The 27,487-nt window shown below is 33.9% G+C and overlaps 1 protein-coding gene across 2 annotated transcripts in view; it reads right to left on the bottom strand.

Annotated features, from left to right (window-relative positions):
* The window catches only part of MDGA2 (MAM domain containing glycosylphosphatidylinositol anchor 2), an 830,171-nt gene that overhangs the window by 269,429 nt on the left and 533,255 nt on the right, over positions 1 to 27,487 (bottom strand). For both annotated transcript variants that reach the window (XR_007727541.1, XM_050798601.1), the window contains exon 5: positions 19,000 to 19,132. Coding sequence is in view for 1 of the 2 variants with exons in the window: in XM_050798601.1 (XP_050654558.1) it covers positions 19,000 to 19,132 (133 nt within the window). In the remaining variant the exon portion in view is untranslated. The remainder of the gene's footprint in view (positions 1 to 18,999; positions 19,133 to 27,487) is intronic.

Genomic DNA, 27,487 nt, shown 5'->3' with positions numbered 1-27,487 from the left:
ACGTGTGCCATGGTGGTTTTCTGCAGCTATAAACCCATCACCCAGGTATTAAGCCTGGCATTCATTAGCTATTTATCATGATGCTCTCCCTCCCCTATGCCTCAAGACAGGCTCTAGTGTGTGTTTTTCTCCTCCCTGTGTCCATGGGTCCTTATTGTTCAGCTCTCACTTATAAGCAAGAGCATGCCGTGTTTGATTTTCTGTTCCTCATTAGTTTGCCAAAGATAGTGGCTTTAAACTCCATCCATGTACCTGCAAAGAACATCTTGTTCCTTTTTATGGCTGCACAGTATTCCGTGGTATATATGTACCACATTTGCTTTATCCTGTCTATCACTGATGGGCATTTGGGTTGATTCCATGTCTTTGCTATTGTAAACAGTGCTGCGATGAACATATGCATGCATATATCTTTATAAAAGAATGATTTATATTAGTTTGGGTATATACCCAGTAATGGGATTGTTGGGTCAAGTGATATCTCTGTTTCTACGCCTTTGAGGAATGCCAACACTGTCTTGCCACAATGGTTGAACTAATTTACATTCCCACCAACAGTGTAAAAACGTTCCTATTTCTCCACAGCCTCACCAGCATCAGTTGTTTCTTGACTTTTTAATAATCATCATTCTGACTGGCATGAGGTGGTATCTCATTGGGGTTTTGATTTGCATTTCTCTAGTAATCAGTGATGTTGAGTTTTTTTTCATATGTTTGTTGGCTGCATAAGTATCTTTTGAGAAGTGTCTGTTCATGTCCTTTGCTAACTTTTTAATGGGGATATTTTTCTCTTGTAAATTTGCTTAAATTCCTTATAGATTCTGGATATCCACTGACCCCACAGAAATATAAAAAAAATCAGAGAATACTATAAACACCTCCATTAAAATAAACTAGAAAATCTAGAAGAAATTAATAAATTCCTAGACACATACACCCTTCCAAGTTGAATCCCTGAATAGACCAATAACAAGTTCTGAAATTGAGGCAGTAATAAATAGCCTACCAACAACAATAAAAAAAGCCAACGACCAGACGGATTTACTGAAACTATTCCAAACTATTGAAAAGGAGGGATTCCTCCCTAACTCAGTTTATGAGGCCAGCAAGATCCTAGTACCAAAACCTGGCAGAGATACAACAAAAAATAGGAAATTGCAGGCCAATATCTCTGATGAACATCCATGCGAATATCCTCCATAAAATACTGGCAAACCGAATTCAGCAGTGCATCAAAAAACTTTTCCACCACGATCAAGTTGGCTTCAACTTGCAAGGTTGGTTCAACATACATAAATCAATAAATGTAATTCATCACATAAACAGAACTACAGACAAAAACCACTTGATTATCTCAATAGACACTGAAAAGGCCTTTGATAAAATTCAACATCCCTTCATGTTAAAAACTCTCAATAAACTACGTATTGATGGAACATACCTCAAAATAATAAGAGCCATTTATGAAAAACTCACAGCCAATATCATACCGAATGGGCAAAAGCTGGAAGCATTCCCCTTGAAAATCAGCACAAGACAAGAATGCCATCTCTCACGAATCCTAATCAAAATAGTACTGGAACTTCTGGCCAGGGCAATCAGGCAAGAGAAAGAAATAAAGGGTATTCAAATAGAGAGGAAGTCAAATTGTATCTCTTTGGAGATGACATGATCCTATATCTAGAAAACCCCATTGTCTCACCCCTAAAGCTTCTTAAGCTGATAAGCAGCTTCAGCAAAGTCTCAGGATACAAAATCAATGTGTAAAAATCACAAGCATTCCTATACAGACACAGTAGACAAGCGGAGAGCCAAATCATGAGTGAACTCCCATTCACAATTGCTACAAAGATAATAAAATACCAAAGAATAAAATAGCAAAGGAATACAGCTAACAAGGGAAGTTAACAACCTCTTTGAGGAGAACTACAAACCACTATTCAAGGAAATCAGAGAGGACACTAACAAATGGAAGAACATTCCATGTTCATGGATATGAAGAATCAGTATTGTGAAAATGGTCATCCTGCCCAATATAATTTATATACTCAATGCTATTCTCATTAAACTACCATTGATATTCTTCACAGAATTAGTTAAAAAACTACTAAATTCATATGGAACCCAAAAAGATCCCATATAGCCAAGACAATCCTAAGGAAAAAAGAACAAAGCTGGAGGCATCACACTACCAACTTCAAACTATACTACAAGGTTACAGTAATCAAAACAGCAGGGTACTGGTACAAAACAGACACACAGACCAATGGAACAGAATAGAGTTCTCAGAAATAAAACTGCACATCTACAACCATCTGATCTTTGACAAACCCGACAAAAACAAGCAATGGGGAAAGGATTCCCTATTTAATATATAGTGCTAGGAGAATGGGCTAGCCACATGCAGAAAATTGAAACTAGACCCCTTCCTTACACCTTATACAAAAATTAACTCAAGGTGGACTAAAGACTTATATGTAAAACACCAAACTATAAAAACTGTAGAAGAAAATCTAGACAATACCATTCAGAACATAGGCATGGGCAAAGATTTCATGACAAAAACATCAAAAGTAATTGCAACAAAAGTGAAAATTGACAAATGGGACCTAATTAATCTAAACAGCTTCTGCACAGCAAAAAAAAAAAAAAAAAAAAAAAGAAAGAAAAGAAAAAGAAAAAGAAAAAAGAAATACCTATCATCTGAGACAGCCTACAAAATGGAAGAAAATTTTTGCTTATGCTTTTAGGGTGTGCTATAAAATATAAGAAGTGGACAAAAGGACAAAAGTGATCAACATTTTGCTGAATACACTCTAGACTAAAGGGCAGATAAAATAAATAAAAAGTATTCAAATTACATATAAATTCATACTTAACACATTCAAGCATTACAATTGTCAATTACTTTTAATTTTAGAAGTAATTTTATAAAATATAATAAGAATATCATACCTTGATTTTTTGAGTTGGGTCACAACTCAGACAAGTACAGTGTCACGTATCCCTTAAATCTCACCAAATACTCATTACTAGTTCATGTCTGGGATTGCTGCTCTACCTTTTAATCGATATGTGTGCATTGAAGATGTCCAGATGAGGAGTCTAATTCTAGAAGGCAGAAATGCCTCAATAAATTGAGGCCTTCCCTAAGAAACCCAAGAAATATATAGATTTTGTTTTATATGTTTGTGTGAGATATTTGCTTTTCAGGCACAGATATATCAAGTTTTTTAATTTTTATGTTTATATTGATATGCCTTCCACATGACTAATTAAATAAAAAAAAGCGGGGGGAAGAGAAAGAAAAAGATTCAGAGCGTCATTTGTTAAAGGTATCATTCAACATAAGAAAATCAATTAATATGATACACTACATTAATAGAATAAAGGATAAAAAACACATGATTATCTTAAGAGATGTAGAAAAAGCATTTGTAACAGTTCAGCACCCTTTCATTATAACATTCTCAACAAACTAAGAATGGTAGGAAATTACCTTAAATTAATACAATCCTATATGTAATTCCCACAGATAATATCATATTCAGTGTGAAAATCAAAAAGGTTTTCCTATAAGGTCTTAGGATGCCTGCTTTCACCACTTCTTTTCAACACAGTACTGTTTGTACCAGTCAGAGTAATTCAGCAAGAAAAAAGAATAGGAGGCATTAAAACTGGAAAGGAAGGAGTGAAACTGTCCCGGTTGGCAGAACATATGATCTTATTTATAGCAAGCCCTAAAAACCCTATGAAAAAATACGTCAGGAAAATTGCAGGATACAAAATAAATGTACAAAAACCAGTTCTGTTTGTACTATTAGCAACAAACTGTCTAAAAAGAAAATTTGAAAAACAGTCACATTTACAATAACACCAAAAAAATAAAATACATGGGAATAAGCTTAACTATGGAAGCAAAAGGTTTGTATACTAAAAACTACAAAACATTGGTGAAGGAGGTAAACCAAGACCCAAACAAATGAAAAGACATACCATTTTATGGATTGGAAGACTTAATATTGTTAAAATGTCCACACTGCCCAAAGTGATCTACAGATTCAATGCAATCTCATTTATTATTCCAGTGGTATTTTTTACAGAAATAGAAAAAAAATTCTAAAATTCATATGGAACCACAGAAACCACAAATAGCCAAATCAATCTTGAGAAAGGAGAACAAAGCAGGAGGTGGCACACTAGTTGATTTCAAATTGTATTACAAAGCTATAGTAATCAAAACAGTAGAGCACTGGCATAAAGACAGACAAATAGACAAATGGAGCAGAATAGGGAGCCCAGAAACCAATCCACAAATATACGTTTGACAAGTGGGTCAAGAAAACACAACAGGGAAAAGACAGTCTCCTAGACAAAGTCAAGAGGTATTGGAAATACTGGATTTTCATATGCAAAAAAAAAAAAAAAAAAAAAAAAAATTAAATCAGATTCCTAATTTACACCATACACCAAAAGCAACTCAAAATGGACTAAAGATTTAAATATAAGACCTGAAATTACAAAACTATTATAACAAAACACAGGGGAAATGATTCATTCCATTGATCTTGGGAATTATTTCATAGATATAACACAATAAGTATAGACAATAACAACAAAAATAAACAAGTGGGACCACAAAAAAAAAAAAAAAAAAAAAAAAAAAAAAAAAAGCTTCTGCATAGAAAAAAAAAAAGAGAGAATGAAAAGACAGTCTATTAAGTGGGAGAAAAAAAACTGCAAACCATATATCCAATTGAGATTAATCTTAAAATATTTAAAGAAATCCCAAAACTCCATAGCAAAAAACAAACAAACAAAAAACAAATAACCTGATTCAAAAATGGGATAAACATTTGAACAGACAGCCTCCAAAGAAGACACACAAATGGATAAATATATGAACAAATGCTCAGTGTTACAAATCATTAAGGAAATGCAAATCAAAATCATAATAAGATACCAACCCACACCTGTCAGGATAACTACTACTTTTAAAGAGAGACAGTAAGTGTCAGCAAGGATGTGAAGAAATTGGAAGTGTTGTGCAATGCAAAATGGTCCAGCTGCAATGGAAAACAATATAGAGGTTCCTCAAAATATTAAAACTGTGTCTACCATATGACCCAGTAATCCTACTTCCAGGACTGCTTATTTTTCCAAAATAAATGAAATCAGGATCTCAAAGATATATTAGGATTCCTATATTCACTGCAGCTCTGTTCACTATAGTCAAGAGGTGCACACAACCTAAATGTGCATCAACTGATGAATGAATATAGAAAATGTGGTATGTACATATAATGGAATATTATTCGGTGTTAAAAAAATAAGCAAAGTCTGTAGCATGTGACAAAATAGATGAGCCTTCAGAACATTATTCTAAGTGAAAGGAGCCAGAAAGACAAATACTGCATGATTGCATTTATATAAGGTACCTAAAGTGGTCAAATTCATAGACTCATAGAATCAAAGGATGGAAATGTGGCTATCAGGGGTTGGGTGAGGAGGGAAATGGGGAGTTACTAATCAACAGGTATAAAGTTTAAGTCAAGCAAGAAGCATAAGCTCTAGAGATCTGTGGTACAACATTGTAATTATAGTCAACAATAATGTGCTGTGCACTTAAAACTTTAGAAGCATATATTTCATGTTGAGTTCTTACTGTAATAAAATAAATTTAAAAAACCATATTTTAAAAAATAAATGTGCCAAGGAGATGGATTTAGTTCCAAGTTTTGCATGCAGTTAGAAGTCAATTTAATGAACTGAATTACAAAGCCATAAAAAAGTGTTTTATCTGAATAAAATGACAATTTTAAACTACAGAACTTGTAGTAGGTGTCATTACTTATTGACTTACCATAAATACTTAATGCTGCTTAGTACTGTTATTACAGATCTAATTTCAACAAGAGCCAATTCAAGCCTAACTATTCAACTAGCTACATTTCTTATCAGGGATTTCAGACAGTCAGAGCAGATTGTTGCCATGTTCTAGGACAATGCTGCTATGTGATAAAGGAGGTATTTATTTTTTGAATAAGATAATACTGTAATGAAATACATATAGAAGAACTAAATAGATTACTACACAAAATGGAATATTGTTTTTTATTTTTGGAATATTGTTTAAGGAAATATTAAAAAGCAATAAAATCTTTTTAATACTATTTTTAAATGAAAGATAAAACATTGGCTCACCTCTGAATTCACTTCCTCTCTGTCAATATTTTACTTCTTGAAGCTACTGAAAATACAGCTTTCAAATTCTAGTTCTGGTATTTTCAATATAGATTTTGGTACCATCACATTTCTCTTTTTTATATGATTAATGAGCTACTAAAATATCCTTGTAGAGCAAAAACAAAAATACCATTTGTTTTCAATATAGAATTATTTTAATTTACGGTTTTCAAGTTCTTAATGTCTGTTTGTGTTGATTTGCCTATTTAACTCTCCAATGACTTGAAAGTTAGACCCATATTATATATGCTTTTTTTGAAAAAACAAACAAACAAACAAAAACGGTATCTCACTCTGTTGTTCAGTCTGGAGTGCAGTGGCGTGATCAGAGCTCACTGCAGCCTCGACCTGGCAGGCTCAAGTGATTCTCTTGCCTCAGCCTCCCAAGTAGCTGGGATAACAGGCACGCACCACCATACCTGGATAATTTTTTCAAATATTTTTCACAGAAATGAGTCTCACTATATTGCCAGACTGGTCTCAAACTCCTGGCCTTAAGCAATCCTCCCGCTTCTGCCTCCCCAAACAGAGATTGGGATTACAGGTGTGAGCCACCACGTCCAGCCTACATATTATCTTTTGTTTGTTTGTTTGTTTTTTGAGACGGAGTCTTGCTCTGTTGCCCAGGCTGGAGTGCAGTGGTGCAATTTCGGCTCACTGAAAGCTCCGCCTCCCGGATTCACGCCATTCTCCTGCCTCTGCCTCTCCAGCAGCTGGGCCTACAGGCACCCACCACCACTCCTGGCTAGTTTTTTGTATTTTTAGTAGAGACGGGGTTTCACCGTGTTAGCCAGGATGGTCTTGATCGCCTGGTCTCATGATCTGCCCACCTGGGCCTCCCAAAGTGCTGGGATTACAGACGTGAGTCACTGGGTCCAGCCCTACATATTCTTTAACTGTGGATCTGTATGCATACAATAATGCTTTCTTAAATGTGTATTCATATCTAACATTTTGCTTAAACACACAATGTTTAGTGTGCAGACCATGCATATTCACTGAATATTTGAGTTCCTTAAAATGTAGTATCTTTGTACAGTTCACAGTATCATAATTTTATATGGCTATCACATCAGATTGCTTTTTACTGATGATTCCAGAATGAACAAACAAAGCCACAAACATTACAGCTTTCTTCACATTGAACTAATTTAAATTTGAAAGACAATATGCAGTAAGGCAGGACTTTATTAAGTATTCCTGATCAAGGGAATTAGAAAGATGTATTAAGAATATAAGGAATTTAGTCTCTGTTCCTCCTTTTTTCTGCTTCAAGACAATTGTCTTTGTAGATTAAATCCCAGATAAATAAATAACCCATATCACCTGCTTGCTTTTCCAATAGTTTTGTTTATGTCTTTTCTGTGGTGCCTAATATTTTCTCTTTTCACTTTGGACATAGGTATTTTAATTTGCACTTAATATGTGACAATCATTTTGAAGGACTCTCATCTACTGTTACCTGTTAAATCAAGCTATATAAAATTACCTCTATTTGGTCATTTCAGAACTATAAACATTTGCCAGCAAAACAGTGAAAATGGGTTTTGATGAATTTTCTAAAAAGATACAACACTACCCAGTGATGCTTCATTGGGAACTACAAATCCTACCTTTTCCTCAGTTGAGTACAATGTCATAATGCCAAATCAAAGTAAAAAACTTTAAGAGTAGCTTCTTAAAGTAAAAACGTAAAGAGGAGCTTCAATTGTCACACCTATTTGTGCCCAAAATCTAATACCTTGTTTCTTGATAATTTCCATGCTTATGAAACCAAGGCAATAGGTACCCAGAACATGAGGGCAAGGTTCCAATAAAAAAAATTCCTATGACACACGGTGCCTATCAAAAATCAATACTGCTGACTAACTGCAGATTTATTGGATAGAATATGATTGAAAATGCAGTCCATAAATGATTAAACAGTAGAATAGAGCAACTAAAGCAGAATGACTAAGGACGTAGAAGAAAGAAATACCTTTGAAAAATATAAACAAAAGCATATTACTAAACAACTGGACATACCTATTTTCTTCAGCAACAGAACAGTAGCAAGAAGAGTATGTTGTTATCAAGAAAAAAATAAATATAAAGGTGGCTCTTAGAAGAGACTTCGCAGAAGCTGGAAATTGAGGGAACCCCTGAAACTACTGTGATGCTTTGGAAATAGTTGCCACAACTATAGACCAAAAGTACACGCTGCATCCAGATGTACAGTCAAAGGTTGATGCTAATACATCTCTGATACTCTGCCTGTTCACTATTGCCCAGCGTACCAATCTTCTTTCCTTTTAGTCCCTATAACAATGGACTGTATACACTATCCCGGCAATATGAACTACCACATAGAGTCATTTTTTTCTGATCTAATTAAAAGCTCCATGTAAACCAACGTGGATGTTTTAAATCATGCCTAGTTGTGGTACACATGCCTCTGTAATATTAACAGTGGCCCCAAGGCTACGTTTAGCTATACCGCATTATTAAATCCTATGAGTGTAGCTAACGTCAGAAAATGTTTTGAAAGCACAAATATTTTAGCATGAAGATTTAACAAAAACGTGTTTCATCATATCAGAATATCAGAGGGGAAAAACCCACTCATTTATGACTGAGCCAAAGGAAAGCTGTTTGCATTTTGCCTTGTCTCTAACTTGGAAATGTATCCTATAAGTGTTCTTTGGAGAGATAAAAACCAGTTTCTATTTTCCTACTAAAACATTGTATTTACCTGGCACTGATTAGTACACTTGGTCTTCAGACACAACAAGAACATGTTTAGGTTTCTTCATTAAGTAAACATAGAATATTCCAAAAAGGCTTTAGAAAATTCAGCAGAACTAATGTAATAAACATACTCTAACATGCGTAATAATAATATAATTTACTTTTAATGGATATACAATTTTTATATTTACTTATTTTGCCAACTATTGACAAAATTTTGGAATTTAGCTATGATTTGATATTAGTTCTGAAACATACATATTAGTAGATAGATTCTATCATTAATACTTTTCACTAAATAGGAAGGAAAAAGGAAAATTGATGAGCTAGATGATATTTTAGAAAGCCTCTTTGCTTTTTTCACAAAGGATATTTTCAGTACACCCACTACCACCACCATAACTAAGAGCCTACTATTTGCCAGGCACTATAAACATATGATTTAATTTTATCTTCACAATATCTGTAGTGAGGTACAAATCTGGAGAAACTGGTACTCTAAATGACTTAGAGCTTGAAGAAGAACAGTGGCTAGGTGTGCATCTTCTCTTAAGTTAGGATAAAATCTTCCTGACAGTGACTTTTTCTATCAGAAATATTGATAGCACAAATATTTGCAAAGATTCACTCAAATATGTGCATTAGGTCAAGAAATAATTTGCCAGTTAACTTTTAAGAAATAATCATGTAAGCCCCATGTATAAAAGGATAACAGCACAATCAGGTAATAATCTTCTCAAATTCCATACGACTGAACTTTGCTTGCATGTACCTTGGGGCTCAAGGGCAGCTGTGTACTTATGGGCTGCATCTACTCTTTTGTAGCAATCTCATTTCTTCTGTGTTTTGTTATTGTTGTTATTGTCATTATTTTGCTAAATAAATGTAAAATTTTATTGTGAGCGTTCTCTTCCCAACATTATGTTACCTACCCGAGAGCACCTCATAAACATGATTTAGCAGAAAGCAAATTCAAAGAGTTGAAGGAATTGATCATAAGAGAACCAGAATCCACACCCAGCTCTTGTTCAATAATGCTTCTTTAGGTAGAGTTGTTTAAGGCTCCATATGCACCCACATTAACAATTGACATTAAGACTTGAATCTTATATGGAGGTAGGCTGGATAGTTGATTAGTTCATTGAGTGACCAATTGTTTTGTTTTGGGAGAACTATTGGGTTTCCCAGGATGTGGGACTTCCACTAAGTCCAAGGCAAATTGGGATGGTTGCTCTGCCTAAAGATGACATTTTGACATAATCTATCCTAGTATTCGGAGTGAATAAGCAATATGACTGGCTACATGCACTTAAGAAAATAATATTTTGTATTTTATTGGATCTCCTTTGTTAGAGCCAGTAACCTATAAAAGCAAATTGTCAGTAAATGATCATGGAGCTATTCTAAGCCACAAGTTATATATGGCTAGCTCCAAAATCATGAAGAAATTGTAAAATGCATTTCTACCAAATGAATTATTGCCTATGATAATGCAATTCTTAGTATTTCACTAGACTAATAAAACTCTGAAAAGGTTGGTCTACAAATCCATAATCTAGGAACAGTTTGAAAATTAAAAATTAATTGTTTTTAGTAGTATAAAAATCCTATTACTTTATTTTAGCATATCCTCGACCCAATCTACTGAAACAAATATAAAATACATGGTCTGAGCTTTTGCAAGATTTTCTCATGAATAACTATTTTAAATTTTGAATTATAATCTAAGAGCATATTAAAAATAATAAATACTTAAAGTTAGAAAAATATAATCAATGACTATCCTAGATGTTTGCTAAAACACAGATTATTGGATATGGTCCAAAGTATTTCTATTGTGAGATGGCTTTTAGTGTTGCCTTTCATTTGACTAAGGTTGTTTATTGTATCTGGATTATGATATCTTCTGGGAGAGTTACTAGTTTTTGGGGTATATTTATGTATGAACCCATAGTTTCAAGATACATTTGAATAAAGAAATACAAAAATTTCATTGCTAGGACAACAAAATGCACAGGTGTAGGGAGATCCCAGCAACATGTAAACTTCCTTTTACGACAGCAATAGAATTTTGAAAAATCTGGATCATCTTATTGCTCTATATACTGCCTTAGTAAAACCAAAGTTGAAACCTCACAATGACCATTGCTTCTATTAAAATGTGCTGACTTATCATCATCTATATTTTTCCTCTCTGAAGTTACATTAGTGAAAATAGGTCATATATATGCTTGATTACCTCAGGAAATGACAGAGCACTGAAATGAAGAATCTGTTGAATATCAACAACCTTGAAGTTTCTTCATTTCCTAACAAACCACTATCAATTTCATAAATAATATTTTGTATTTATGTTAAACATTTGTTCTCTTAATAGGTTAGATATAAATATACTTACAATATGAATCACTTCTATAGATTTTAGTGGGAAATACTAGTATCTAACATATGCAGTGACAAAAGTCATCCATAAAATGATTGTGAACTTATTTCAAGATTAATCATCAATGATTGAAGCTATACACTGTAGGCAGAATAATGCTCTCCCCAAAAGATGCCCATGTGTTATTATTTTTGAAAACAAAAATGTTTTCTTCATTTTTAAGAAGGTGAAAAATAAGAGAAGCTAACTATTAGTAACTTCCTAAAAGATTTAGGAACCAAAATTTAAACCTTAGACTTTTGAATGCTAAAACGTATGCAAAAGAGCTATAGGGAACATCTTATTCTCTATATCTACAATATTCTAATAATATTTGTTGTGTTCCATTATTGGCTGTAGCAGTAAACACTGTTGTTCAGATAACCTGGATTGTTATCTATGACAAAAAATTATTAAAGCACCCATATTTCCAATATTTTAGCACGTGTAACATGAAAAGTCCAATGTTTTTTCTTCCATTTCACATATTAGCTTTGCCCTCACTGAAAAAGAGACTCAGGGGAAAAAAAATCCAAGAATAATGCACAAGTTCACTGACTTATCATTTATGTCCCTGCTGCAATCTTTTGACCATGCTTTTAAAAATTCATGATGTATTACAGGAGTGATATCTGTCTCTCCCTAAAATTTCATCTTACTTTCTTCCTTTAGAGTTGCATTCTTCATATTTCCTGAAAGCTAAGAATATAGGGCCATAAATGCTATCAATGGAGTCACTTCTTTAATTTGAGTTCCCAGTGAGGAATAGGCTCTTTAACACATCTGACTCATTTTCTTGCTTTGATTTAGCATATATTATAAACTTATGTCTGAAATTTTAAGGAAAAGCAATCCTAAATGCGAAGTTCACATTCAGTAATTTGTGAGTATTATAGACTGAATTGTGTCCTTCCCTCCAAATTCATATCCCGAATCCTGTCTTCCAGTGTGACTGTATTTGAAGACAGGGCTTTTACAGAGAGGTAACCAAGGGTAAATTAGGTCCTAAGGATGGGACTCTAATCAAATATGGCTAGTGTCCATATTTGGGATACTAGAGGAAGGGACACTAGAGCTTTCTCTCTTTCCCTCCATGAAAGCACAGAGGAAAGGTTATGTGAAGACACAGCAAGAAAGCTGTCATCTTCAAGTCAAGAAGATAGCCTTCATGAGAAACCAACCCTGATGGCACTTTGATCTTAAACTTGTGGCCTCTAGACCTATGAGAATTTAAATTTCTACTGTTTCAGTCTCTCAGTCTGTGGTGCTCTGCTATGGCAGCCCAAGCTGACTAACATAGAACATCATCATATGTATACCATCTATTTTCACAAATCTAAATAGTCCTTAAAAACTGATATTGATGGTTAACTAGCATATCTAGATTCTAAATAAATGATTCTCTTGATTATCTAGATGCTATGAAGATCATCTAAACCCAAGAGGCTAGAAAAATTCATATGACTAAGGAAAATGGCTGATGTTAGTATTAAGGTGCAGGTTAGGGCAAAATTTTTACTGTTACTTCCTCTTGCACTTACATTGGCTGTCTATGACCATAGGTGTAGCATATCACAAGACAAATTGTTTTTGTATTTTGTTTCATGCTCACAGTTATCAAAAATTCTATAACTAAAATATTTTCTTTTTCATAAGGCTTAAGTAAGTTACTTAAATTCCTCTAAACATGAAGGGAACTATCATGAATAGATAACAGTATACAAAATGTGTTTTTTTTTTTTTTTTTTTGTTTTATTTATTTTATTTATTTTTTGAGATGGAGTCTCGCTCTGTCACCCAGGCTGGAGTGCAGTGGCCAGATCTCAGCTCACTGCAAGCTCTGCCTCCTGGGTTTACGCCATTCTCCTGCCTCAGCCTCCCGAGTAGCTGGGACTACAGGCACCCGCCACCTCGCCCGGCTAGTTTTTTTTTTTATTTTTTAGTAGAGACTGGGTTTCACTGTGTTAGCCAGGATGGTCTCGATCTCCTGACCTCGTGATCTGCCCGACTCGGCCTCCCAAAGTGCTGAGATTACAGGCTTGAGCCACCGCGCCCGGCCCTACAAAATGTTTTATACTGAAATTCACAACAATTGCTGGGCATTTATATTACAACTTCCCTAAGAGCTACATAAAATAATAAAAAGAGATAATAGCTGCCTAACATAGGCAGCCTAACAAAGCAGCCTAACAAAGACGTTTCTTGACCTCTATCTTCTTCCATGATAATTTATTGAGACAAAAAGAAAAAACAAAAACAGAGTAGAAGAGAAAGGACAAAAAATTGAAGAATAAATGAGAGAGGGAAGGAGGAGAAAGATATATATTTTCCCCCTATTTCTATAGCCAGTAATACTTTTATGGCTTGGTTCCTTGAATTAAATCCCATTTAAAGATGATATCTTAATTAGATAACGTTTATAAATGCTAAGGTAGAGCAGACTAAATCAAGGGACTTATATAATTAGGCCAAATGAGCCACACCTATCCCTTTTTTATACACTTCATCATAACCTCTCAAGCAGGTAAAAAATATGTTTTTCATCCTAATATAGGTAACGTACTTAATTCTTATTTGCCTTTGAAATTGTGAGACATCAAGTCATTAAGTGCTTGAAATTCATTAAAATAAATAAAATTTGTTTTATCATAAATTCTATGTGTCCTAGTGTTGGTAACACACATAATATGAGAAACTTAAAATAATTTATACTCAGTTATCCTAATTATGATAATTTCAAAATACACCTATATTACCATCTAAACTTATAAATTTTAACAGGCTTATTTTAATAAACTATGAGAAATATAGCTACATTAAGAATTTACCAATCAAGGATCAAGGGAGTATATATTCACGACAATTTGAATTTATGCTCCCAGGTTAAATATATACATATATATATATACACATGTTTTAAAGATAATTTACCAGTCAAGAGGTGATACCCCTTTTCATCCAAATATGAGCAGGGAAACAACCAAAACAACTTCTAGACCCTCCCAAGCACTGTGTCAATTGATCAGGGTGCATGACAATAAATAAATAAATAAGTCACTTTATCTTTTATAAAATTCTATGCACTGTCTCAATAAATTTTAAGACAGCTAGATTAGGTGTGATACATAATGACACTTCTGTGGCAGGAGACATTTTCATAGCATGCCAAACAAGAAATGGGAGCCAACAAATTAATTAACACTTTCTATGGCTGATAGATAATTATGAGTTCCATCACGACACTATTTCATAGTAGGAAAGTTAAGAAACCACGTTATTGGTAATTCTACAGATGACATTGACTTTACCATGACACCCAGACACTGCCTTTCGGAGCAATTCTAGAAAATTAATTTCTGGCCGGGCGCGGGCTCAAGCCTGTAATCCCAGCACTTTGGGAGGCCGAGATGGGCGGATCACGAGGTCAGGAGATCGAGACCATCCTGGCTAACACGGTGAAACCCCGTTTCTACTAAGAAATACAAAAAATAGCCGGGCGAGGTGGCAGCGCCTGTAGTCCCAGCTACTCGGGAGGCTGAGGCCGGAGAATGGCGTGAACCCAGGAGGCGGAGCTTGCAGTGAGCTGAGATCCGGCCACTGCACTCCAGCCTGGGCTACAGAGCGAGACTCCGTCTCAAAAAAAAAAAAAAAAAAAAAAGAAAAGAAAATTAATTAATTTCTATTCACAAAATGGAATGGGCTCATGGAAACAGTAGGATAACAAAGACTACATATTGCTATCATCCAAAGTAATTATTTAACTTGTTTAAAGTGTATATATTGCCAGGTCATCTGCCAGAAAGTCTAATTCAGCACGTATGGGAGGGAGCCAGAAAACTTACTCCATGGTGTAACTGTTCCACTGTAAGAACATTTTAGAAATTTTTACTTCTATTATACATTATTTCCATCTTTACATCCTGTTTCATTTGGGCATTGTGCAAATCAGGTCCATAGACTAATTGCAATTAAAAAGTTGATGTGATTGTGGAGATGTTCCAATGGCATTTTGTCTCTACCAAAAGTACATTTATTAGCCAATTATTTGACATTAATTGTAAGAATAATTTCTAAACTAAAGTAAGACTTTTATAAACATATTGCCTTACAGAGAAGATTAACCAAACATATTACAATATTTATAATTTTCTCCTGTCAATAAGGTACACATTTTCCTTGACATTTTGCAAACCAACAGTTTAAAATACGGTAATTTTACATACATCACTTAGAGATTCAAAACAGTAAGAATCACTAGGAGCAACTGACTTTCACATTGATTATAGCAATGGTAACTAATATTCCTCTTTCACTATTAAAAGAGCACTGAAATATCTTGCATGTAATTATTTGTAGTTTACAGACCTATTTGCATGAGGATGTTCTAAGCTTAATTTATGCCCTGTGTACTTTGAAAGCTACCTCAATAATTTCACCTATCTGAAATTCATAAACTCTTCCAACTATGAGCACCACCAGATGGAAAAATTTCTGAAATAACCCAGTTTGAACGTGTAAAGTATGAGGCATATGACATGTCTGATTACAGTTACTGAAGAGTTGAACGGATACTAGCTTATATTTTTAAACTCAATTACTTACCATAATTCTAATACTTATTTTGTAGTGAACATCAATCAACATTTTTGTGAGATAATTTATAAAGGTGAATAATAGGTTTTTATGTTTGCCCAGTCTAGATACATATTAGCTGAAAAATAAAAAATGCAACATAAAGCTGAAAGGTTAAATAAAATATCTCTAGTTATAGCACTACTGTGCCCTCCATAGAACAGGTATTCAACGACTGTTTTCTGAGCCTTTTTTTTTTTTAATAATCACAGAAATAAAGTCATCCAATTACTTTAAAAGATTTCAGAAATTCTACCACTTTTCCCGGTAATCTTCCCCTTTTGGCTTTAAGGTATGAAGTCCTTATTTATTCCTAACAAAACACTGGCTGAGATTTAAGTTCATTTTCTCCATCTCTACGAAAACTAAGAAGAGCTGTCAGTCTCCTATTTAGAATAACTTTTCAAACATTGGAGTCAATCTAGTCCCCATTCCTTATGAGCTGTGGGACCTTGGAAAATGATAAAAATCACATCTACAAGATAAATATATTAAATATAATTTTATTGGTTATCTTTGTCTTTAAAGAATTTTTGTGTATGTCAATTTAGTTCATTCTCAAAACAATCCAATGAGGATGTTTCATTACTGCAGGACAGTTCATTATGTGTCAGATGATAGAAAAAGACATGACAAGAAAAATCTGTTTATGTTCCTATAGTTATAAAAATAAACTGAGATAAAAAACACTAAAGACTTTAAAAATTATAAGGCACTGCTAAAGTGCAAGGTGGTAACTTAAGTAATAATATATCTCAGTGTTTTTTTCTTCCTCATTCCAGAGTAATGCTTTTATTCATCCCATAGGTCATACTTTCATTTTATTTTTTTCTCTGTGGATCATATATATTTCAAGAAAAATATCAAAGAAGCTAAGAAAAACAAAATTAGTTACAAGGCACAATGCATTTCATGCCAAGAAGAATAACATAATTACAACCAGTTCTTACGTGTTAACCTGTTTATTCTTGTTTCTCAATATCCAATTTCCCCTTTTTTAAGTCAGATGATATTAACTTTTGTAAGTCCGAAGTCCACTAAGATTTTATATTTCTATTTTTTTTCTGCAACATAATTTCCATCAACTTTTTTTGGGGGGGGAAACAGACTCTCGCTCTGTTGCCCAAGCTGGAGTGCAGTGGCACTATCTTGGCTCACTGCAACCTCCGCCTCCCAGGTTCATGCCATTCTCCTGCCTCAGCCTCCTGAGTAGCTGGGACTACAGGCGCCCGCCACCACGCCCGGCTAATTTTTTTGTATTTTTAGTAGAGACGGAGTTTCACCGTGTTAGCTAGGGTAGTCTCGATCTCCTGACCTCGTGATCTGCCCACCTCGGCCTCCCAAAGTGCTGGGATTACAGGTGTGAGCCACCACGCCCTGCCTCCGTCAACAATTTCCTACGATTATTGACAAAGTTTAATTTTCTCTCATTGTTCTTGTACTTTAATGACTTATAACTGATATGAAATAGAGCATTCTCTAGTTTAAGACAATTTAAATCTTAGCCAAAATCAGTGTTCCTATCATTGCTGAACCATAGGAGGGTCCCAATACGTTTGATGAATAGAAAAATTAATGTATAAATGAATGAACATTTCAAAATCTTGGCAGCTCGATGGAACATATGTTGATGAACCAATGCCGTAGCTGACTTTTTAAAATATATTTTACAATAAAGTCCTAAGTTTCATCTTTTTACCAACTAAGTTGGTTGGATTTGCTGACCAGCTCTTTGTTAGAAGAACTAGTAAAGTGTGTTCCACATGCTTTATATGTATCCACTCTAATTCTTTCTACAACTTCATGAATTTATGAGGAAATCAGGCAAAGAAGAGTTAGGTGACTTGCTCGACAAGGTGCAAAAGCTAGTAAGTGGCACAAGCAGAGTCTAGACCCAGACACAAAAAAGCCCATACTTTTAGAGATTTTTGTTAATGGGAAAAGGGTCTTTAAAAATCTTTAGTTTAATACAGTTACTTAAAAGTAAAAATTTATATTAATTGACACAAAAAGTTGGAGTTTCTCAAGACCAGTTCAAATTTTAATTTATTAAGGTGATTGTTTAAGCACAATCATACAAAATATGTTTTACTCATATACTCTCTCTTTGCTCTTTCATTCATCAATTTATTTTTAAGATGTTTACCATTATTCTGGGGTCTATATTATTGAACAAAGGCTAACTTAAGTTTCAATCCTATTAAGGCTTTAACTTTTATTTTATTTTTTTTGAGACGGAGTTTTGCTGGTGTTGCCCAGGCTGGAGTGCAATGATGCGATCTTGGCTCACCGCAACCTCCGCCTCCCTGGTTCAAGCGATTCTCCTGGCTCAACCTCATGAGTAGCTGGGATTACAGGCACCCACCACCACGCCCAGCTAATTTTTGTATTTTTAGTAGAGACAGGGTCTCGCCATGTTGGCCAGGCTGGTCTTGAACTCCTGACCTCGGGTGATCCACCCGCCTCGGCCTCCCAAAGTGCTGGGGATTACAGGAGTGAGCTACCGTGCCCAGTCATTTTCCACAAAAATACTGTTTTAAAAACATCTATCTGAAATTACCTATTAGTTTTCTTGATTTGACACAAAGCAAAAGAAAGATTATTTTACTTAACTCTGAAAGCACAAAACTCATTTAGCAACTTCAATCATGAATTTTTATATGAAGCATCTAGTATTTCTCAAGAATATTTTTGAACAGGATATACGCTCATTAGTGACATTTTAGAATGCAATACTTTAAAGAGCTATAATATTGTATGTTTACATGTAAACATATTACATGGAGTATATTACAATGACATTTTACTGTGTCCATGTATGAAGCTTTTCAGATATCCCAGGATTTTCTGGGAATAAAGGTGCTTATTCCTACATACACCATAGAAATAATTTGGTCTTTAAAAAGTTAAAGAGAGTTTTTAAACATTAGTTGTAGATAAGATACATGTAACATATGGAGATAATTCCATACCTGTTTTATTGGACAGTCTAAATGACACCATCTTATCAGGAATATTACATACGTTCCTCACTGAAGCAATGCAGCTATAATTAGCATAGTCCTGAGGTCGAAGATTCTTTAGTTTTAAGATCTTTGTTTCACCCTGAAAATGTAAAAAAAAAAAAAAAAGCATTAGAAAAAGCCAACACAACCAGAATGAATGAAACATCACATTACATTGTATTAAATCATATTATTATGAGAATATGACAGGCTGTCTTTTTTTAAGGGGCATGCCCTAACTTTAAAATAAGTTATAAATGTACTAACTTTAAAATAACACTGCATTTTAAAATAATACTGTAATATTAAGTATGCCTGGAGATAAAAACTAACAGACTACAATGAAAATTCATAACATTTTCTTTGCAAACTAGTTTCCCCAGGGGAAAAGTCTATTTCTGGTGGTAGTTACACAAATTATTATACAAGGATCAGAACAGTGTACTTAATAATGGAGTGCATTCAACAAACACTGCAAGCTATTCAGACATTGACGTGAGAAGACAAAGAAAAGAATCTGAAGAAGAGCCAACAAATGAAACACAGTTGTTAGAACAAAGTTAATTAAGTAAATCTAATGATAGATAATTAAATTTATAAACATAAATATTTTGTATATGGAGCAATGACAGGTGACAGATCTAAAACTGAAGGAAAGAAGCATTCATGAGTGTTTCTATATTATTATTGTTCTTGTTATTTCATGTTCAAGAGTTTAAGGGCTAACCCTCCAGGTAAATCTGCACAACTGTAGATAGATGCAAATCAAGCAAGTGGCCAGAAGTATCTAACAAACTCTTGATGAGCCAAGAAAAACTTTGTAAAAACATTGGATTGAAATTGCTGAAGGGAAAAAAAGAACATACAACAAAATTTAGTCTCCTGCCCAATTCAAATTAGGTCCCCTGGACTTTCTTTGCCTTCTAAAGTTATTAATGCATTATCTCAAAACAGTTCTTCTTGTAAATAACTTACTTATTTTGATGGCAAAATAGTGTCCCAGTGATTTTATAGTATTAGGGATACTATAAAAATTCAAAATGTTAATTTTTTTCCAGATAATGTGTGTATGGAACAATGTGTTTCATCACTTTACCTGGGTAACATGTGTCGAGTTCTAAAACTTGTAATACTTTCATATGTTACTGAGGAGGACTGGAATACTTAGTGACTTACTACATAAAAACACTGCTGTTCATTTGCAAGAAAGCTTACCCAGACATAGGCACACAGTTTTGCAAATGTGTCAAATGAATCTCTATTCTAGTGTGCATGGAATTATGGTCATAAGTATTTTCATTCACTGTTCAAATTCAGTCTTAAATCAATCACTCCTTTAGCATTTCCCTCAGTGGTATAAAAAAAAAAAAATACCTTTCAATTTTTGTTTAGAGGAAACACTGAATTTTTAACATACAATAAAAATAAATGTATCCCGTACAAATATACACAGAAGTCTATGCGTTTCTAGAGTTTATATAAAAAACTATTATCTTGCGTTACAGAATTCCCATACATGATATAAAATGCCTAGAAAATGTGCTTAGCTAGAAAGAATAGTTGAAAGAAAATGATATGCTAGAATTAGTCAACTCAGATAATTTTTGAATAAAGTGATACATCTTACCTCTCCTACCTTTGTCACACTTATTGCTCAGATTTCTTTGCTTTTATTTCTCCTCTCTATATGACTAGTGTTATTCCTTGGAATTCTACTTGTTCCATAGTTAACCTCACTTTATAATATTTCATTAGGTGGCATTATCCTTGCTGATGAATTTCTACTACAAGCTCTATTTCTTGCCCCACTCCAAAGTCTGAGCCCCCATTCCAGAATTCTCCCTGAAGTTTCAGATACACATAACAAATGTTTGTCAATATGTCCATTCTGATGCTTCAGACACATCTAAACTCAACATATCCTAAATTGAACTTCAAATCTGTTCCTTTAAACCTACTCCTATTTCTGTAAAAATTGTAATTTACACCTCAGCAGTTTAGACCTTATCAGTTATAAGTACTTTACCTTTCTTTGGAATATCCACTGCATCTTATACTATGACATATATTTGTAACTCACTATTTAGTGTTTGCTTATGAGTTATCATTTGATGTGTTGAGTTGTGCTCTTTAACTGAATCGTAAGCCCCCTAGGGGCAGAGGTATCCTGTATGTCCCACAACAGCTAAAAGAAAGCATTTCCTATCCATAGCTTAATAAATATTTGGATTAACAAGACATACTTAAATTTTGGTCTTTCTGACAGGAAGACCATTTAACCCAGCCATACTATTATTACTGGGTATATACCTAAAGGAATATAAATCATTCTATCACACAGATACATGCACACACATGTTTATTGCAACACTATTCACAATAGCAAAGACGTGGAATCAACCTAAATGTCCATCATGTTAGACACTGGATAAAGAAAATGTGGTACACATACACCATGGAATACTATGCAGCCACAAACACACAAAAATGAAATCATGTCCTTTGCAGGAACATGGACGGAGCTGGAGAACATTATCCTTAGCAAACTAATGCAGTTAAAGAAAACCAAATACCACATGTTCTCACTTATAAGTGGGAGCTAAATGATGAGAACACACAGACACATAAGGGGGAAATCATACACACTGGGGCCTATTGGAGGGTAGATGCTAGAAGCAGGGAGAGGATCAGGAAAAATAACTAATAGATACTAGGCTTAATACCTGGGTGATGAAATAACCTGTACAACAAACCCCTATGAACACGTTTACCTCCCAAGTAGCTGGGATTACAGGCGTGCGCCATCATGCCCGGCTAATTTTTGTATTTTTAGTAGAGACGGGGTTTCACCATGTTGGCCAGGCTGGTCTTGAACTCCTGACCTCAAGTGACCCGTCTGCCTCGGCCTCCCAAAGTGCTGGGATTACAGGCATGAGCCTCTGTATCCGGCCCACAATGATTTTATAATAATAAAAGATAGAAAACATAAAATCTATCTATACAAATTAGACATCTTCATTCTTCCTCATTAAACAACTCTGCCAGTCAGGATATAATAAAAATATTTTAAAACAACACGGCAGAATGTATAAGAAAGCAGAGAATATATGCACACACAGATTAATGTTATCAAATGGCATATATGTGTACATGTGGTAATGAGTATCATTTAGACTTTACTATTTATAACTACTTTATCACATAACATTAATTGCATTTTGTTGATCATTTGAGTTTGATATTTTGGGTGTTGCGAGGCTTTTTGTATGTGAATTTTCATGATTTGTAAAAAGGAATTTTGAGTTGATTATTGTCTAATTGTATAATTAGTCTAATTAGACTAATTACAACTAATTATGTAATTGATGTAAACATGTTCAGTCTTGTAATTAGATGGTGTAATTACAATACACAAGATGATGTCATGAACATCTTTACAAAAGTTCTAGACAAATGGAAAGTGAATTTTCAATTTGTAAGATTTAAGTAATTGTTTAACATTTCTTAAACAATTACAAAATTATCTGCAATATATATATTTAACTTTTGACATTACTTTTTAACAAAAGAAATAAAAGGAAGACATACAATGTATATTAGTTAGTGGCCCTTACCAATGCTGACATTGCTCTAGTGAAGGAATACACACAGCCTCAAGCGGTATTTCCATATTACTTATAAAATAAAGCAGAACTTTAAAAAAATTATATTCATTCATTTTGATACTTAGATATCAGTAAAAACTAAAGCCTGTCAAGTTAGATTCATTTTATGAAGCTCTAATGACTAATTTATTACAAACTTATAAATAGAAAATTATATATGCTAGCCTATGTCTTTTAGTAGTAAGTGAGTGGAAGTACAAAAAATATACTTATTCCTCCTAGAAATATTGCATTATGTACTTATGAATTCATACCAGCTTTAGGAACACAGACCAATTTTTTTCTGGAAACATTGTCTATAAAAAGGTATAAACAAGATTTTTGTCACTCAACAGAATTTAGGAATAAATATTCAATTCAAATTACTATAGTTATTAGCATATTATTAATCAGCATACAAAATAGATATATCTCATTATCTTAGAAATTCTATTTATTAAAAACAAGACGTTAGTAAATAACATTATTATTGAAAACATATCTTGAAAAGAAGTTTCATTTTCTAACATTAAAACTTCAGCAGACATCTGAACCCTTCCACCATATATTCCCAATATGCCTCCCCAGCTTCACAGTTCCCTGTCATCCACACATACTAAGTATTGTTCTAACTAACGAGAGACATGGATACTCTTTGGAGACATTGTCTTTCTTCTGCATTTCTTGCAGGTGCTAATGTCTCCACCTTGAATGCTCCCTCCATAGCAGTGTTGTGTATCTCTATTTTGACAATGATTTTTATTTTATATCATAATTATTGATCATCTTAAGTTTTCCTTTATATATCAACAAACATCAGAGGAGGAGCCTTGCCTAGTACCTCTGTATTTCTGGCAAAGGTATGCCCATATCTTGAATATAGTAGATCTTAGTTATTTTAACTGAATCTTATTTACGTCATGAAGCCACAAAGGCCAATGGCTATCAACCTAAGGAGATAAATTTAAAAATTAAAATATTATTGAAGTGCCCCAATATGAACAATGCTAACATAAAAGTTTTTTTCATTATAAAGTACACATGGCAGTATGGGAAACAGTAGTTCAAGAAATCAATAACATCTAAGAAGTATATATGTATATGTTTGTGTAAAGTTATATATACATATATATACACACACGTATGTTTTGTCCTTCCCTACATATATATATGTATACATATATATACATATATATAGAGAGAGAGAGACATAAAAACATTAGCACAATAAGCAAAAGATAAAGTAAACAGAGAAAGAGTAACCCAATATGGAGGTATAAAGAAGGAAGGAATGAGACGTTGTATCAGCTTTTCAGAGACAGCTTCCCTGAGATGATGAGTCTTCAGTGTTAAGAAGGCCTCTGCCATATTATCTAACTAAAGAATACCTAGAAATAAATTTAACCAAGGAGGGGAAAGATTGATACAATGCAAACCATCAAACATTGATGAGAAAAATTGAAGAGGATACAATTAAATTGGAAGATATCACAGGTTAACAGATTGGAAGAATTAACATTGTTAAAATGTCTGTACTATCCAAAGTGATCCACAGATTCAATCCAATCCTGTTAAAATACCAATGAAATTCTTCACAGATATAAGAAAACACAATCCAAAATGTGTATGAAACCATAAAAAATCCCAAACAGCCAAAGCAATTTTGAGCAAAAACAACAAAGTTGGCATCATACTATCTGACTTCAAAATATTCTACAATACTATAGTATCCAAAACAGCATAGTACTGACATAAAAATAGACATATAGGCCAATGGAATGGAATAGACAGCACATAACCAAATCAACACACTTACAGCCAATGAATTTTCAACAAAAGTGCCAAAATCTCACATTAGGGAAAGGAAAATGTGTCTTCAGTAGATAGTGCTGGGAAGCTTGAATATTCACATGCAGAAAGGTAAAGCTACACTTCTATTTCTCCTCATATACAAACAACAACTCAAAATGAATTCAACCCTTAAATGTAAGACCTGAGATAACACAACTACTAGAAGAAAACATAGGGGAAATGCTTCATGACATTGGTCTAGGGACAGGCAACTGAAACAGAAATAGAAAAATAGAATTATATTGAACTAAAAAGCTTGGGCATATGAATGGAAACAATCAACACAGTGAAGAAACAACCTACAGAATGGAAGAAAATATTTGCAGACTATGCATTCAAAGTGATAAGAGGTTAATATCTAGAAAATACACAGAACTTAATAGCAAAAAAAAAAAATCTTATTTTAAAATGGGCAAAAGATGTAAATAGACATTACTCAAAAGAATATATACAAATGACCAACAGTTATGTGAAAAAATGCTCAAAATCACTAATTACTAAGGACATGCAAAACAAAACCACAGTGAGCTATCACCCCCCTCCCATTCGAATGGCTATTATCAAAAAGACAAAAAATAACAAATTCTGGTGTGGATGCAGAGTAAGAGGAACACTTATACACTGTTGGCGGGAATGCAAATTAGTACAGCCATTATGGAAAACAGTATAGGGGTTCCTCAAAAAATTAAAAATAGAGCTATAATATGATCCAGCAATCCTACTGTTGGATAAATCCAAAAGAAATTAAAACAGTATGTTGAGGAGATACTTGCACTTCCATATTTATTACAGGACCATTCACAATAGACAAAATAGGTAATAAACCTAAGTGTTCATCAACAGATGAATGGATAAAGAAAATGTGGAATATGTACATAATGGAATACTATTCAGCTATGAAATAACGAATGCAGCTATAAAATAATGAATGTTTATTTTACCTAATATAATGTCCTCCAGATCCGTCCACATTGCTGCAAATGATGGGTCTGTCCCAGAGCCAGCAACATGGATGGATCTGAAGGACATTATGTTAAGTAAAATAATCAAGGTACAGAAAGACAAATACTATATTATTTACTCATGTGTGGAATCTAAAGAAGTTGACCTCCTAGAATTAGAGAGCACAATAATCGTTAGCAGTGGCTAGAGAAAGGGAGGTAGAAGGGAGAATAGAAAGAGATCGGTCAATAGGTGCAAAGTTACACTTTGGAGAAACAGATTCTAGTGTTCCATTGCAGAATAAGTTGACCATTTAACAATATTGTATTGTATATTTCAATACAGCTAGAAGAGAATATTTTGATCATTATCATCATGAAGAAATGATAAATGTATCAGGTAATGGATATGCTAAATACCCTGATTTGATTATGATACAATGTGCAGACATGTATCAAAACATCACACCATACCAGATACATATGGACAGTTATAATGTATCAATTTTTTAAAAGTTTGACCGTGCTTGTTTAGTAAATTTAAAATAAATCCTTAAATATTTTGATAGTATGAAAGATTTTCCAAAATCTGGACAAGACCCATGTGTTCAATTCCAAGTGATTGGACCCATTTGCAGGTTAGAAATAGCCATATAGCTAGGCACGGTGGCTCACACCTGTAATCCCGGCACATTGCAAGGCCAAGGCGGGTGGATTGCTTGAGGTCAGGAGTTTGAGATCAGCCTAGCCAACATGGTAAATCCCATTTCTACTAAATTTACAAACATTAGCCTAGTGTGGTGGTGGACACCTTTAATCCCAGCTACTCAGGAGGCTGAGGCATGAGAAACGCTTAAACCCGGAGGCAGAGATTGCAGTAAGCAGAGATCATGTCACTGCACTCCAGCCCAGGTGACAGAGCGAGGCTCCATCTCAAAAACAAGCAAACAAAAAGAAATAACCATATAGTGAAAAGATGTTTAGAATTACCTTATTTTCTATAAATGTTACCATGTTTGAAAAGATTCTAGAGGAAAAGATGTTTTCTAAATCTTAATAATGTGCATATTTTAAAAATAAATTGACAATAGAAAAATAAAATACGTAATAGATGATCATTTATCTGGATAATATTTTAAACCAAAAAATCATTTTAGTAACAATTGAAGAATGAATTAAAGCATTACAGAAAGTATGGGGGAAAATTCAGTCCTACCCGTTGGCAGAGAACACTTAGTGTCACAGTGGCCTAAAGCAAGAGACAATCAGATTAGGACAGGCCTCAGTACTATGTTATGGTGAACTGACTAGCAATGCCATGTGTGATGCTGATTTTCAGAGATTTATATTTTGGCAAGTTAAAACTGTTCTATGCCTTTTAAAAAATAAAGAATACATATTTTTATTTACAATCTATTTGCAAAACAGGAATATATATGACATGTGCAGATGTTATATAATCACTGCATTATTCCACAGTTAATGTCTAAATATTGGCAATTATATTAATCTGAAAGAGGTCAGGCCTTAGTTTACCATATAAGGAAATTTATTCAATGGTGAAAAATGGGATGCTGGGATATTTACAAAGTCAAAGTAACCTTATGTTATTAGAGTTTAGATATGAAAGCTGTATTAATCTTTAAAACTGTGGAGTAAAATATTTATAATAATTAAAGATTAATTATACATTTTCCTAGTTAGGGATATATAGATATCTCAAATGTATGTACAATGTGTCAAATTCCTGCCTATCTTGTGATCTATATAATATCCTTTTTTTTTTTTTTTTTTTTTTTTTTGACAGACTCTCACTCTGTTGCCAGGCTGGAGCACAGTGGTGCGAGATCTCGGCTCACTGCAACCTCTGCCTCCCGGGTTCAGGCGATTTTCCTGCCTCAGCCTCCTGAGTAGCTGGGACTACAGGCATATGCCACCATGCCCAGCTAATTTTTGTATTTTTAGTAGAGATGGGGTTTCACCATGTTGTCCAGGATTATCTCTATCTCTTGACCTCGT

This window comes from Macaca thibetana, chromosome 7 (assembly GCF_024542745.1).
Source record: "Macaca thibetana thibetana isolate TM-01 chromosome 7, ASM2454274v1, whole genome shotgun sequence".
NCBI classification, from domain to species: domain Eukaryota; kingdom Metazoa; phylum Chordata; class Mammalia; order Primates; family Cercopithecidae; genus Macaca; species Macaca thibetana.
This window is presented reverse-complemented; position numbering and strand designations above follow the sequence as displayed.